The sequence below is a fragment of the Culex pipiens genome, chromosome 1, assembly GCF_016801865.2.
Source record: "Culex pipiens pallens isolate TS chromosome 1, TS_CPP_V2, whole genome shotgun sequence".
Classification (NCBI taxonomy): domain Eukaryota; kingdom Metazoa; phylum Arthropoda; class Insecta; order Diptera; family Culicidae; genus Culex; species Culex pipiens.
Genome location: NC_068937.1, coordinates 72,344,228 through 72,361,768, shown reverse-complemented (window position 1 = coordinate 72,361,768; position 17,541 = coordinate 72,344,228). Strand labels below are relative to the sequence as shown.

The 17,541-nt window shown below is 35.8% G+C and overlaps 1 protein-coding gene across 1 annotated transcript in view; it reads left to right on the top strand.

Moving 5' to 3' along the window:
- LOC120428915 (uncharacterized) overlaps positions 1–1,023 on the top strand; it is a gene marked incomplete at its 5' end in the record, with an annotated part of 240,613 nt that extends 239,590 nt beyond the window's left edge. The window contains one exon of the mRNA XM_052706399.1: positions 692–1,023. Coding sequence (XP_052562359.1) covers positions 692–929 — 238 coding nt within the window. The remainder of the gene's footprint in view (positions 1–691) is intronic.
- Between the last annotated feature and the right edge of the window lie 16,518 nt (positions 1,024–17,541).

The following is a 17,541-nucleotide window of genomic DNA, read 5'->3' as shown; positions in this document are numbered from 1 at the left end:
TATATATATATATATATATATATATATATATATATATATATATATATAAAAGGTTCGCTGTAGCTTAAGGTTTTGCAAAATATGTTTTGTTTAAAAATATTTGCGCATCTGTCGAACCTGTTTGACAAATCGCTATTGCCGTTCAAGAGCCAAACGACATGCGACACCTAATATTGAGTAGCAGAACAGAGCGAAGAATGTCGATTGAAATTTCCGCCCTTTGAGGTTATGTATGCGAATTCTGATTTGTTAAATTCCAGCGTTCAAAACAACTTTTGAGCAAAAATTCGAGCTGATACTTTGTTACCTTTTGATGCTCTATCATTTTAAACAATATTATTTTTTCAAAATTATTTTTTTTCAAAATTATTTTTATTGCGTTAATTGATAGAGGGCAAAAAGTTTACACTCGTACTGCTTGAATTTTTTCTCAAAAGTTGTTCTAAGAGCTGTAAAATCAATTTTAAGTTTGCATTCCTATGTAACCGAACAGCGAAAATTTGAATCGTCATTCTTCGATTCTTTGCGCCATTTGTCGGAATTTTTGAGCTTTTAATCGCGAATGGGAGAGGGTGAAGGAAGTTAGGAGGAAGTGCGTTCAAAATTGAATTTGGGTACATATTTGCTTTACGTTGTTTTTTTTTTGTATGTAAAGAAAGCAAAGATTAAAAAAAAACCTTTTTTCTTTCAGGTATGGCATTCAGTTGGCTCAATCCTTGACAAAACTAGTCATTCATAGAGGATATCTCCCATTTGTTGTGATTAGACCAGAAAATAATGCTTCACGAAGCCTTTACACTAAATTAGGGTTTCGAAAAGCATTCGAGACTGTAAGGGGAGTTTTTAAACCAAATACTAGCAGCGTTGAAGATGATAAGGAGAATGAAGAGAAATTCAATCAATGTGACCGAGACAGAAACAAAAACTGAATTTGTTTTATACAAAAAGTCGTCTACAGCACACGTAATTTCAATAGCTAGTGTTTTTAAATGCAATCAATAAACAATTCGCTTTGTAAATGAGTTTGATTTTTTATTCAATCAGATGAACAACTGTGCATGGTCTTGTGTATATGTGTATATATATTAGGGTGTTTTGTCCAAAACCAAAAGTTCTCAGAATCATGCAAACCGAAGTTCCCCTAGTAGAGGATATCCATAGAGACTCTCATGCCAAATATCAGCCAATTTGGTTGAGAATTTGCCTGCCCTAGCGGTTCAAAGTTTACATGTAAATTACTATGGGATTTTTGTGTTTTTCGTTTAATCGTTCCTACAGGTCTGGGAACAACATGGATTCACTTGGAATAAAGGTAGGGGATGGTCCAATGAACACATTCCAGAAGGAATTAGGGTTGTCCGTTCTGTCCCCAAGGTGCGCATTGGATCGACGTCCGGTGTCTCCAAAATCAACGATTCACCCTTCAAATGTACGCATTGTCCTTAGTATGCTATGACGGCTAGGTGAAAATTACGACGCCCCATGTCAGACGATGAAAACGTGGCAGAGCATACACTCAAGTTTTGGCTCAGAAACATTCTTTAAAGTAATAAAATTATAATTATTGATGTTTCTGTAACAATTTGAAATATTCTAATTAACGTAACATGATGATTTTGTAATAATAATGCAATCGATGCCGGAAGATTTTCCGACCACGTAATTCCGGGTTGGTACGAAAATCCAACGAAAAATCTATTCTATCGATACAAAGACCCACAAAACGGTGTTATACCCACTCAAAAATGTTTACTTAGCAATTCTATGGTAATATATTGACATTTAGTTGAATTAAAAGTTTGCAAAATTAAGTTTAGATAAGTTTTATATAGAATTCCAGAGTTATATAAACTTTTATGCTAAGTAGTTAGTAAACTTTATTTTCAATCCAAATTATTTTTTTAATCAGTCAAGGATGCCTATTTGGAGTTCGTAAGCTGGATTTATGGTGATTTGTCAACAAATAACTTTATTTATGTTAATTTTTTGAAAAGTGTACTTACTTTTTTTGCACCTTTTTTGATTTTTGTAATAGTATTTGTTATATAACTTTTTTTTCTTTATTAGGAGGTGGACAAAAGCCCCCTTGAGATGTGTCTAGCATATTCCAAGACACTCTCTCAAAAAGTCACAAAACCACCTCGTCTTTTCGCATCAACAAGTACACAAAACTCAAATGATACAAGACGGGTTCACTCTTAAAACTAACTCAATAAATTAACAAAAATATCACAGTGTTCTAAAATCTACGTGTGTATTGTCAGGGAAGGGACTTGAGGAAATGAAGGAAACGGATTTTGATTTTGTCGCGGGATAGGTCAAAGTCGAAATGGTCAGAGCACAAGTTAAAAATACGACACATACTAGAAACTGGTTCGTTATGTCCGCAATTAGTCAGAGCTCAGCGAACCGTCAAAAAGGAGTGGTTGCGAAGTACGAAAACAGCGGGACAATCAATGGACGACTGCAGGAGGTCAGCTACAAACACTGCCTTTGCAACATCACGTCTTAACGAGAGAAGATCAAGGTTTAGCATTTTGCAACGCTCAGCATAGCTTACTTACTTACTTTATCAGCAACAGGTCTATCGACCCAACGCTGAACTAATCGAAGATTTCCAGGATGCTCGATCTTGGGCCGCTCGTCTCCAGTCGCCCACAATGTTGGCCGCTCTTGCATCTTCGTCGACTGCACACAGCCAACGCGTACGAGGCCTTCCACGAAGCCGACGACCCCGTCCTGGTTCGCTGCTGAATATCGTTTTAGCCGCCCGCTCGTCCGACATTCTGGCTACATGTCCAGCCCACTTTAGCCTGTCGTGCTTGATGACTTTTACGATATCAGCATGTTTGTAGTCTTGGTACAGCTCGAAGTTCATGCGCCTGCTCCACCGGTCTCCTACTTGCTTGCCGCCGAAGATAGAACGCAGGATTCTCCGCTCGAAGACCCCAAGTGCTCTCTGGTCAGCCTCCTTTAGCGTCCACGACTCGTGACCGTAAAGAGCTACAGGGAGTATCAAGGTCCTGTACAGCGTGATTTTCGTAGGCGTCCTTAGGCTGCGGGACCTTAGCTGGCTACGAAGACCGTAGAAGGCCCTGTTTGCAGCACTAATCCACCGTTTCACTTCGCAGCTCACATCGTTGTCGCACGTCACAAGTGTACCAAGATATACAAACTCATCCACCACCTCATATCTTTCTCCATCTATTTCCACCTCCGAAACACCATCACCTGCACTGCCACGCGCTCTGCCAGCAACCAGATACTTGGTCTTGGCAGTGTTGATGGTCAGTCCGATCTTCGCAGCTTCCCGCTTGAAAGGCACGAACGCCTCCTCCACTGAACGACGGTCGATACCAATGATGTCGATGTCGTCAGCGTATCCAAGCAGCATGTGCGATTTAGTGGTGAGTGTTCCGTTTCTTTGCACGCCTGCCCTTCGAGCAGCACCTTCCAACGCTATGATGAACAGTAGGTTCGAGAGAGCATCGCCCTGCTTCAATCCATCCAACGTAACGAAAGCTTCTGATGTCTCATTAGCTATTCGTACGCTTGATTTTGCTCCGTCGAGCGTTGCACGAATCAGTCTTATTAGCTTCGCCGGAAAGCCGTGTTCTAGCATAATTTTCCAACGTTCGTTTCTTTTGACTGAATCGTACGCCGCCTTGAAGTCGATGAACAAATGGTGTGTTTGCAGGTTGTACTCCCGGAACTTGTCGAGGATTTGTCGCAGAGTGAACATCTGGTCCGTCGTTGACCGACCCGCTCGAAAACCGCACTGGTATTCGCCGACAAAGGTCTCGGTCAACGGTCTTAGCTTGCTCCACAGGATTCGGGATAGTACTTTGTACGCTGAGTTGAGGATTGTGATGCCTCGATAGTTGGAACAATCGAGTCTTTGCCCTTTCTTGTAGATTGGGGTGATGAGCCCGTCTAACCAGTCGGTCGGAAGCTGTTCTTCGCACCAAATTCGCTGGCATTTTGGTGCAGAATCTCGATCATCCGCGCGCTCCCGTGCTTGAAAAGTTCGGCCGGAAGTCCGTCCTTTCCCGCAGATTTCGCGTTCTTGAGCTCCTTTACGGCTTTTTCCACGTCCTCCAACGTAGGCGGGTCCACAGCTATTCCATCATTCTCAACGTTCATCCTGTCCTCGACGACTCCCTCTCGCATCTCACCGTTCAACAGCTGTTAAAGTGCTCTTTCCACATGGCCGCTACCGCTGTCTTATCTGTCAACAGGTTACCTTCCCTGTCGTTGCACATAACAGGGGAAGGCGTCGCTTTCTTTCTTACACCGTTGACAGTTGCATAAAACCTCTGCTTATCGTTCGCGTTGTACTGTGCTTGAGCTTCGGCAAGTACTTTCTCGTCGTACTCCCGTTCTTTTCGGCGGTGGGTTCGTTTCTCAGCTCTTCGCAGCTCGCTGTATCGCTCACAGTTTCGGCGCGTACCCTTAACCAGCATACGTTTCCTGGCCTCGTTCTTCTCGTCCGTCACTCGCTGGCACTCCGCATCGAACCACCCTTTGGGTTTGCGTCCTCTGGTCGTGCCGATCACTTCGGTAGCCGTTGTGTTACCCGTAGGCGCGTCCTCGTTGATCCGCTCGTCGAGCTTCCGACTGTACTCTGCAGCAACGTCGCTGCTCGCGAGGCGCTGGACGTTCAACCGCGCTATCCTCGCAGTCCGCGGGGTCAACACGTTCGACAGCCTAGCTCGGATCTTGCACGCTACCAGGAAGTGATTAGAGTCGATGTTCGGTCCTCTGTACGATCGGACGTCCATCACGTCCGAGAAGTGTCGACCATCCACCAAAACGTGATCGATTTGTGTGCACGATTCGCCATTCGGGTGGCGCCAGGTGTGCTTCCGAATGTTCATGCGCGCAAAGAGGTGCTACAGATAGCCATTCCTCTGGCTGCGGCGAAATTGACCAAACGGAGGCCGTTGTCTTTCGTGCGAGGATGAAGGCTCTCCTTGCCGATGACAGGATGGAAGAAGGCTTCCCTTCCGACCTGCGCGTTTGCGTCTCCGATGACTATCTTCACGTCGTGTCTTGGGCACTCTCCATAGGTCTTGTCGAGACGCTCGTAGAAAGCGTCTTTATCGTCATCGGGCTTGTCGTTCGTCGGCGCGTAGATGTTGATCAGGCTGTAGTTGAAGAATTTGCCCTTTATTCTCAACACGCAGATCCGGTCATTCACCACCTTCCACTTGATGACTCGGTTCTTCTGATCCCCAATCACTACGAAACCGACTCCGTGCATCGCCTTTTCGCCGCCACTATAGTAGATGTGGTACTTGAAAGAGGTGTTGGCGATGGGGTCCACCGCCGTGAATTCTCGCTCTCCATGACCGGGCCATCGAACTTCCTGGATGGCGGCCACATGCACGTTCAGCTTGTGCAGCTCCCGGGCAAGAAGGCCAGCACGTGCAGGATCTTGGAGAGTTCGAACGTTCCAAGTACCGAGTTTCCAATCGTTGTCCTTTTTACATCGCCTGGTCTGATGCCGATTTATCCGTCCTGAATTTCTTCTTTTGTTTTTCTGAGTTGGTGTTTCGCTTCGGTATGCCGCCTAACCAGGGCTGCGAATACCTAGTCTCGGGGTGGGGCTGCCACCTTGCAGCTTCCGGGACCCAGCTGCGGTTTTCTCTCGACACCGTAACGGAGGCTTTTGTCTCGAAGCTTAACGGTACAGCCGAAGAGGGTGGAGCCCCCCTTACCCTGTCAGCATACTACCATAGTTCCCACCGGGGTTGGTTACCCGATCTCTCCAATGGTTACAGGGTATCGGAGTTACTGAACAAGAGGCTAGAGGACCACTTGGTGGGTCTATTTTATACCTACGGTACTTGTAGTACCTATGGTACGCGTTGTCCAGTCGTTCGCTGACCATAGCTCGGAGGATTTAAAGGATCAGGCCAGGTGATGTGACGTTGGGCATATTTGACCAACTTTCGCTGCACCGACTCCACGCGTTGAATGGCTCTGGTAGAAAGGAGCCCAAACCGTGGAACAGTACTCGATCGTAGAACGAACCAGCGAGCATAAAGAGCTTTGAGACAGACTAAATCTCGAAAATGCTTAGCTATCCTAAAGACGAATCCTGATGTTTTGGAAGCTTTGGAAACCATATACGTAATATGGTCAGTAAACGTCATGTTGCTATCCAGCATCACGCCTAAATCTTTCACACAGGAAGTCCGAGGTATGGTGGTGTTTGAAAGAGTATAGTCAAAGGAAATTGAAATTTGCCGAGCTTCCGTGGCCGTGAGGTTACGGGTTTCGCCTAGTAAGCGGAAGGTGATGGGTTCGATTCCTGTCTGGCTCGGCAAAGTCAGATCCCTTAAAAGAGTTAATATGCTCACTGGGAATACTGACCGGTAGGGGATGGGTTTCGACTAACGGCGTGCTGGGTTTCCAATCCAGAGGTCGTGAGTTCGATTCTCGTACCGGGATGATGAAGTTTCAAAAAAAAAAAAAATTGTTGCTTTTGCGGGTGAAAGTGATTACTGAACACTTAGTTGCATTAAGAACCATTCTGTTATCGGAGCACCAGTTTGCAAACCGGTTGAGCTGCTCTTGAAGAACCTGGCAGTCCCTAGTCTCCTCGATAAAAGTGAAAAGCTTTATGTCGTCCGCGTAAGACAGCTTGTGACATTTAAGCAGAGGATGCACGTCGGAGAAAAATCAGGGGACCCAGGTGTCTGCCTTGTGGGACGCCTGAAAAAACAGCAAATATGGCAGAAATTACGTCGCCCACTTTCACGCTCATTTCTCGTCCGGTGAGGTAGGAGCGAAGCCATTCGAGCAGAGAACCGCTGAAGCCCAGTCGCTCGAGTTTAGCAACAGCAATACGGTGGTTTAGCTTGTCGAATGCTGCCGATAGATCCGTGTAGATGGCGTCAATTTGTTTCCTTTTCTGCTTGGTTCGTAGGATGAAGGACGAATAGGTGACCAGATTGAAACTGGTAGAACGTTTCGCCATAAAGCCATGCTGTTCCTGGGCGATATAATCACAACAGTTGAACTTGATGAAGTCTAGCACAATGACTTCGAAGAGCTTGCTTACAGCACAGAGGGCAGCGATTCTGCAGTAGTTCCGGACGTCACGTTTAGGCCCCTTTTTGTGAACAGGGAACACAAACGACTTCTTCCAGAAACCCGAGCATGGGTAAATAACAAGGGAAATGCGTAATAATACCTTTCTCTGGTATCAATACCAAATTTTGGTATTCCTGGACCCTTTAAAATTTGTCTTAAGGATTATGCAAGAGCAAAATGTGCTATCATACCAATTAAAGGTATTGTTTTGATATTGCGAAATTGCAGAATTTGTCAATGGTCGAACACCACATATTGGTATTCTTTTGGTATTACAGTGTTTTACCAAATTCCTCTGAAACTATGGGAAAATTTTGACCAATTTTGACAAAATAATTAATTTTGCGCTAAAATGATCCCAAGTAACCAATCAGCATTAAATAAAGTCACTGTTTAGCATTAAAAGCGCTTTTACAGCTACAAGCAAATGCTTTGACATCACCTGGGTGAAGTTATCCTGGACGGTTATTCTAAGGCCGCCAACGGCGGCCATCTATATGGCATAACTTCTGGTTATCCTTCGGCAGATTATGAAAAATAAAAATGATTCAAGAAAGTAAACATTATTCAAACAATTGCAAGGTTCAGTGTTAAAAAAGCATAAAAATGAAAAACAAATCAAGATTAATGATGCAAAAATCAAATTTACAACAATAAAAAATCTAAAAAACCCTAGGGGTGGGTCAGATCGGTCAATCCATTATCAACGCATTAAAATCTATTAAAATAATTTGTTAACATATCGACATTTCGTCAATATATTAACGAAATCCCACCATGCATTTAGGAACCTTAGTGAGTTGAAATGTCATACACAAATCAAAACAAAACAAATTTCACCGGTTTCGGTTTCGGATACACGACGTCGTTTCAGAAAAAACGGAGCGAAACCCGTGGAATCGGTGGCCGGGAAAGGTGGTGACGATGCTGAGAACGTCAATCAATAAACGCCATCTTCAAGGATCTGGTCGAGCCGAGCCGAGATCGTCGGGAAAGGTACCCGCCTCAAGCTAAACAGTGATCGAAATCTTTGCAAGAACCAGCAGTGAATCGACGATGATGGAGAACTGGAGATCATCAACATTCCTAAGGAAGAGATCATGAATCACAAGGTCTCGTCAACGGCAACCTCACAACCTTCTCCAAAACCTCCAAATGCACCAACCGACTGATTACTGTCCATTGACGGTCCTGACGACGAAATCGACGCCGTTGTAACGTTGACCAGGCTGACCTCCTCGGAAGGCGCCTTCTCTCGTGATTTTTCCGCCCACTGGTGCGCCGTCAACTACTCCACCATCAAACCTCCCTTAACCCGCTGGAGCTTCTCCTTCGGAAACTCTGAACGCCAGGTCCAGCACCGCTGATAAGTTAGCCGTGGGAAGTGGCTGTTTGTACGACCATAGTCGATGACCAATCCAAGTGCAAACATCAGCACCGGTTCATTCATGGCAACAGAAAGGACTTTGCGACATGATTGGATAAGCCGGATATCTTCAGAAGTGTATTAAGATGTAGAATTCAACCCACAATAATAAAGTTCTGCTAGAATTACAAAAGAGATGGACAAGCAATAGGAAAATTATTTAGTTTATTTTATTTGGCGGGGGAGGGGAAGGAGGAGTGTTTGGGTATAGTTTATTCGATAGCGACAAAACGGCTTGACAAAATCAAACAGCTGGGTTTGCGAAAGAAGAGCAGGTTGAAGACGACGGTGAGGTGGCGACCGAGGTCGACGGAATGGCCCGGTCCATCTGCGAACACTTGCTTCTCAGAAAGCTGATGCGGGAAGAGTCGGCGTCGTCGCCGTTGGGTTTTTTGGCCGTCACCACCACCGTTTAGTGACACGTCAACAGGTTAATGGGATCTGATCCGCCGTCCGCAGCCAAGGCGTCATCCGACTGCGGCGCGTTCTTCGCGTCAGTACTGACAATCTCCGGAATCAGGTTGGTCAGCTCGGCGCCGTTCACGTCGTAGATGAGGCCGCGATGGCAGCCAACGATGAACAGCTTGCGGTGTCAACAGCATCAAGTGCGTCACTCGCGATTTGATGCTATGCACGTGAGGACAGGTGTTGACTCACAGTCGACCAGGATATGGTTCCACGTGTTGTTGCTAATGTGGTACGAGAACAGGCCCGAGTACTTGGAGTAGTCGGAGTTTTCCTTCTGGTTTCTGCGAAGGAAGGAGGACGGAACGTTGTAACTTTGCGATACCTTAACAAACTACAGCTTACCTCGATTCCAGGATCCGACCTCCAAAGACGTAGATCGTCTGCTTGTCCACGCGATTAAACTCTGGTGGTGCGCCAACCTGTGCCGTGTCCAGGCAGTACAAGTAAGAGTCCCTGCTGATGTTCTCCCCGGTGCGCGATGCCCCGTTTAGGTTCCGATTATGACTTTGGTCCGTCCAGCAGTTCGGACTTTTCGAGAACCTGCCGGTTGTTCGGTGTGCTTAAAATCCCTCCGCAAAACAGAATCTCGTGAAACTCGGTCATCTTAGCGTCTTCCTGCTTCATTCCGGTTTCCACCTGCAACGCGCTCCACCTCTCGATGGCCCGTTATACTTGCACAGATTGGACAGGTTAAAGATCGTTGTAATCGATACCAAGCAGCTCGACGTACCAAATGCAAAAGTTAAAGCTCGGTTCCTCACGACAGCAGCGGCACAATCTGGGTGAACTAGTTCGGCAACAGCTCGCCCGAGTTGGTGCGGTGTTCAAGGGCACTGAGTCATTCTTAAGACCACCCTCAAACAGCAGCACCATCCGGCTTGGTTTTGGGGCACCTTTTTCGAAGAAGTCGGGACGAACGAGGGCAGAAACCGCTGTTAAGTTCCCGGATGTGCTAATGAAGGGGGAGAATCGTTAAACAAAACAAAATCTTACTAGGATTCGATCCTTACCTCCTCCACCTTTCCCTTCTTTTGCTCCAAGGTTTGTGCTGCTCGAACAACGGTCTCAAAGCTTGCAAATAGTTCTTGGCCTCGTAATTTCTTTCAAATTCCCCCACAACGGTCAATTGATTCGGATTCTTCTCCGTCATTTGCATTGTTCCGAACCGACTATGATAGATGCAAAATAATATTTAATTGGCAACTAGTTCCGGCAGTTTGAGCGGTTCCGGTGGTTTAGTCGGGAACTTGCGCGGATTTTTCAGTGTTTTTTCACAGCTTCTTTATCGCGTGGAATCACTCGAGAACGATTATGTTGGAACCGGCTTTCTGCTACGGGATACTTGTTTGAGATCATACATTACGCCGGAGAGGTGACACCTTTCGAATCAATCTGTAGACATTTTTTGAGGATTTACGGCTTGCTTTGAAATATTTTTAAACTTGCATGTTTTAAGCGACTCAAAAAACATGTTTTTATTTTGAAAATAATAGCTGTCTAATTTACCCAAGGTCCAACACTACACGGTGGGAACGTCAGCTCAACTGTTCGTTAAAGTATTGACGAAAATATCAAACCGCCGTCAATAGATCGACAAAAAATAAAAACATTAATTCTGTCCAACCTCTAGAAAAAACCTAAACGCTCCAAAGAAGGAAAATGAATGAATGAAAGTAAAAATTTAAAACCTCCTTGGGGCAGCTATGAGGAGTTGATAAAATTATTCTAAAAATGCAGAGCATCATTTCCAAGTCCAACAAGCATGTTTTTAAATTCGGTATTCTTGCCAAGTAATTTTACAAATGTTTTCTGAACATATTTTAATAAAATTTGGAATAAATTCAAAAAAGCAAAAGCAAAGTAATCCACTTTAACGACCCCCGGGTCTTTTGTGGTCTCTGTTGCAAGTTTCTGCTCATTTCTAGGCGTCCGAAGGTTATGTGTGGTGAGTCACTCAAAACCTCTTTTACGCTAATGGACCGACGTTTTACTTCCCCATCCGATAGAAGGCGTGGTCAGGCAAATCTCGTCTCGAAAAATGCAGAACATCATTTCCAAGTCCAACAAGCATGTTTTTCAATTCGGCATGCTTGCCAAGTTATAATAAAATTTTGAATGGATTCAAAGAAATTCTCGAAAAACCTCGTAGGGCCGCTATGAGGAGTTGATAAAATTATTCCAAATATGCAAAACATTAATTCTAAGTCCTACAAGCATGCTTTTAAATTCGGTAATTTTAAAAATGTTTTCTGAACATATTTTAATAAAATTTGGAATAAATTCAAAGAAATTCTCAAAGAACCTCGTAGGGCCAGCTATGAGGAGTTGATAAAATTATTCTAAAAATGCAGAACATCATTTCCAAGTCCAACAAGCATGTTTTTCAATTCGGCATGCTTGCCAAGTAACTTCAAATATGTTTTCAAAACAAAATATAATAAAATTTTGAATGGATTCAAAGAAATTCTCGAAAAATCTCGTAGGGCCAGCTATGAGGAGTTGATAAAATTATTCTAAATATGCAAAACATTAATTCTAAGTCCTACAAGCATGTTTTTCAATTCGGCATGCTTGCCAAGTAATTTTAATAATGTTTTCAGAACAAATTATAATAAAATTCTGAATGGATTCAAAGAAATTCTCAGAAAATCTCGTAGGACCAGCTATGAGGAGTTGATGAAATTATTCTGAAAATGCAGAACATTATTTCCAAGTCCTACAAGCATGTTTTTCAATTCGGCATGCTTGCCAAGTTATAATAAAATTTTGAATGGATTCAAAGAAATTCTCGAAAAACCTCGTAGGGCCGCTATGAGGAGATGATAAATTTATTTTAAATATGCAAAACATTAATTCTAAGTCCTACAAGCATGTTTTTCAATTCGGCATGCTTGCTAAGTAACTTCAAATATGTTTTCAAAACAAAATATAATAAAATTTTGAATGGATTCAAAGAAATTCTCGAAAAACCTCGTAGGGCCAGCTATGAGGAGTTGATAAAATTATTCTAAACATGCAAAACAATAATTCTAAGTCCTTCAAGCATATTTTTCAATTCGGCATGCTTGCCAAGTAATTTTAAAAATGTTTTCTGAAAATATTTTAATAAAATTTGGAATAAATTCAAAGAAATTCTCAAAGAACCTCGTAGGGCCAGCTATGGGGAGTTGATAAAATTATTCTAAAAATGCAGAACATCATTTCCAAGTCCAACAAGCACGTTTTTCAATTCGGCATGCTTGCCAAGTAACTTCAAATATGTTTTCAAAACAAAATATAATAAAATTTTGAATGGATTCAAAGAAATTCTCGAAAAATCTCGTAGGGCCAGCTATGAGGAGTTGATAAAATTATTCTAAATATGCAAAACATTAATTCTAAGTCCTACAAGCATGTTTTTTAATTCGGCATGCTTGCCAAGTAATTTTAAAAATGTTTTCAGAACAAATTATAATAAAATTCTGAATGAATTCGAAGAAATTCTCAGAAAATCTCGTAGGACCAGTTATGAGGAGTTGATAAAATTATTCTGAAAATGCAGAACATTATTTCCAAGTCCTACAAAATATAATAAAATTTTGAATGGATTCGAAGAAACTCTCGAAAAATCTCGTAGGGCCAGCTATGAGGAGTTGATAAAATTATTCTAAATATGCAAAACATTAATTCTAAGTCCTACAAGCATGTTTTTTAATTCGGCATGCTTGCCAAGTAATTTTAAAAATGTTTTCAGAACAAATTATAATAAAATTCTGAATGAATTCAAAGAAATTCTCGAAAAATCTCGTAGGGCCAGCTATGAGGAGTTGATAAAATTATTCTAAATATGCAAAACATTATTTCTAAGTCCTACAAGCTTGTTTTTTCAATTCGGCATGCTTGCCAAGTAACTTCAAATATGTTTTCAAAACAAAATATAATAAAATTTTGAATGGATTCAAAGAAATTCTCGAAAAACCTCGTAGGGCCAGCTATGTGGATGTGATAAAATTATTATTATTATTATTATTATTATTATTATTATTATTATTATTATTATTATTATTATTATTATTATTATTATTATTATTATTATTATTATTATTATTATTATTATTATTATTATTATTATTATTATTATTATTATTATTATTATTATTATTATTATTATTATTATTATTATTATTATTATTATTATTATTATTATTATTATTATTATTATTATTATTATTATTATTATTATTATTATTATTATTATTATTATATTATTATTATTATTATTATTATTATTATTATTATTATTATTATTATTATTATTATTATTATTATTATTATTATTATTATTATTATTATTATTATTATTATTATATTATTATTATTATTATTATTATTATTATTATTATTATTATTATTATTATTATTATTATTATTATTATTATTATTATTATTATTATTATTATTATTATTATTATTATTATTATTATTATTATTATTATTATTATTATTATTATTATTATTATTATTATTATTATTATTATTATTATTATTATTATTATTATTATTATTATTATTATTATTATTATTATTATTATTATTATTATTATTATTATTATTATTATTATTATTATTATTATTATTATTATTATTATTATTATTATTATTATTATTATTATTATTATTATTATTATTATTATTATTATTATTATTATTATTATTATTATTATTATTATTATTATTATTATTATTATTATTATTATTATTATTATTATTATTATTATTATTATTATTATTATTATTATTATTATTATTATTTATTATTATTATTATTATTATTATTATTATTATTATTATTATTATTATTATTATTATTATTATTATTATTATTATTATTATTATTATTATTATTATTATTATTATTATTATTATTATTATTATTATTATTATTATTATTATTATTATTATTATTATTATTATTATTATTATTATTATTATTATTATTATTATTATTATTATTATTATTATTATTATTATTATTATTATTATTATTATTATTATTATTATTATTATTATTATTATTATTATTATTATTATTATTATTATTATTATTATTATTATTATTATTATTATTATTATTATTATTATTATTATTATTATTATTATTATATTATTATTATTATTATTATTATTATTATTATTATTATTATTATTATTATTATTATTATTATTATTATTATTATTATTATTATTATTATTATTATTATTATTATTATTATTATTATTATTATTATTATTATTATTATTATTATTATTATTATTATTATTATATTATTATTATTATTATTATTATTATTATTATTATTATTATTATTATTATTATTATTATTATTATTATTATTATTATTATTATTATTATTATTATTATTATTATTATTATTATTATTATTATTATTATTATTATTATTATTATTATTATTATTATTATTATTATTATTATTATTATTATTATTATTATTATTATTATTATTATTATTATTATTATTATTATTATTATTATTATTATTATTATTATTATTATTATTATTATTATTATTATTATTATTATTATTATTATTATTATTATTATTATTATTATTATTATTATTATTATTATTATTATTATTATTATTATTATTATTATTATTATTATTATTATTATTATTATTATTATTATTATTATTATTATTATTATTATTATTATTATTATTATTATTATTATTATTATTATTATTATTATTATTATTATTATTATTATTATTATTATTATTATTATTATTATTATTATTTATTATTATTATTATTATTATTATTATTATTATTATTATTATTATTATTATTATTATTATTATTATTATTATTATTATTATTATTATTATTATTATTATTATTTATTATTATTATTATTATTATTATTATTATTATTATTATTATTATTATTATTATTATTATTATTATTATTTATTATTATTATTATTATTATTATTATTATTATTATTATTATTATTATTATTATTATTATTATTATTATTATTATTATTATTATTATTATTATTATTATTATTATTATTATTATTATTATTATTATTATTATTATTATTATTATTATTATTATTATTATTATTATTATTATTATTATTATTATTATTATTATTATTATTATTATTATTATTTATTATTATTATTATTATTATTATTATTATTATTATTATTATTATTATTATTATTATTATTATTATTATTATTATTATTATTATTATTATTATTATTATTATTATTATTATTATTATTATTATTATTATTATTATTATTTTATTATTATTATTATTATTATTATTATTATTATTATTATTATTATTATTATTATTATTATTATTATTATTATTATTATTATTATTATTATTATTATTATTATTATTATTATTATTATTATTATTATTATTATTATTATTATTATTATTATTATTATTATTATTATTATTTTATCAACTTCCCATAGCTGGCCCTACGAGGTTCTTTGAGAATTTATTCCAAATTTTATTAAAATATGTTCAGAAATCATTTTTAAAATTACTTGACAAGCATGCCGAATTGAAAAATATGCTTGAAGGACTTAGAATTAATGTTTTATTTAGATATATATAAATATTTAGAATAATTTTATCAACTCCTCATAGCTGGCCCTACGAGGTTTTTCGAGAATTTCTTTGAATCCATTCAAAATTTTATTATATTTTGTTTTGAAAACATATTTGAAGTTACTTGGCAAGCATGCCGAATTGAAAAACATGCTTGTAGGACTTAGAATTAATGTTTTGCATATTTAGAATAAATTTATCAACTCCTCATAGCGGCCCTACGAGGTTTTTCGAGAATTTCTTTGAATCCATTCAAAATTTTATTATAACTTGGCAAGCATGCCGAATTGAAAAACATGCTTGTAGGACTTGGAAATAATGTTCTGCATTTTCAGAATAATTTTATCAACTCCTCATAACTGGTCCTACGACATTTTCTGAGAATTTCTTTGAATTAATTCAGAATTTTATTATAATTTGTTCTAAAAACATTTTTAAAATTACTTGGCAAGCATTCCGAATTGAAAAACATGCTTGTAGGACTTAGAATTAATGTTTTGCATATTTAGAATAATTTTATCAACTCCTCATAGCTGGCCCTTCGAGATTTTTCGAGAATTTCTTTGAATTCATTCAAAATTTTATTATATTTTGTTTTGAAAACATATTTGAAGTTACTTGGCAAGCATGCCGAATTGAAAAACATGCTTGTTGGACTTGGAAATGATGTTCTGCATTTTCAGAATAATTTTATCAACTCCTCATGGCTGGCCCTACGAGATTTTTCGAGAATTTCTTTGAATCCATTCAAAATTTTATTATATTTTGTTTTGAAAACATTTTTAAAATTACTTGGCAAGCATGCCGAACTGAAAAACATGCTTGTTGGACTTGGAAATGATGTTCTGCATTTTCAGAATAATTTTATCAATTCCTCATAGCTGCCCCAAGGAGGTTTTAAATTTTTACTTTCATTCATTCATTTTCCTTCTTTGGAGCGTTTAGGTTTTTCAGATTTTTTATTGTTGTAAATTTGATTTTTGCATCATTAATCTTGATTTGTTTTTCATTTTTATGCTTTTTTAACACTGAACCTTGCAATTGTTTGAATAATGTTTACTTTCTTGAATCATTTTTATTTTTCATAATCTGCCGAAGGATAACCAGAAGTTATCCTGGATGCCACAAAGATGGCCGCCGTTGGCGGCCTTAGGATAACCGTCCAGGATAACTTCACCCAGGTCACAAAAACAGCATGGAAAAAACTAAAGTGCTCGGATTTTTCTGGGGGTTCCCTGGTTGAAATAATTAGACCCGTATATTTTTGTTTGGCCATTTGGGTGACCTACGCCGTGTGAGGGTGGTCTGATAAATGGCAATTTTCGTAGATTTTCGCAAAAACCACTTTTTTCGAAAAATCATGCCTCCTCGCCATTTCAACCGATTTCAATTGTCTTATACGCAAATGAAAGGTGATGAGTTGACCTTTCATTGAAAAATAATAAGAAGTTTCAAAAATCTCGCCTAACATATGAGCAATTCTCGCTGAAACCGTCCCACTAGATGCACATGTTCTCAAATCGTTACGGCAATGTTTTCATTCGATTCGGCGCACCAAAAAACCATAAAAACAACCTCCGAACCAATGAAAATGTCAGCCATTAGCTGCCTGTGACCGAGCCACGTAGCCTAGTGGTAACGCTCCCGCCTAGTAAGCGGTAGATCGGGGTTCAAATCCCAGCTCGGACCAACACAACTGGTGATCGTTTCTCTTCTGGATTCGATTGCTTAGTAAAGGAAAGGTAGTGTATCGTCACAAACTGGACCTTATCACGACACCTTAGGAAGGCAACCTATTGAATGTTAACATTAACCTTAACATGTTAACATTTAGTTGAGAATGAAATTGCCACTGAATCCGCTTTGTAAATGCCGGCCCCGATACTCTTCAAGGGT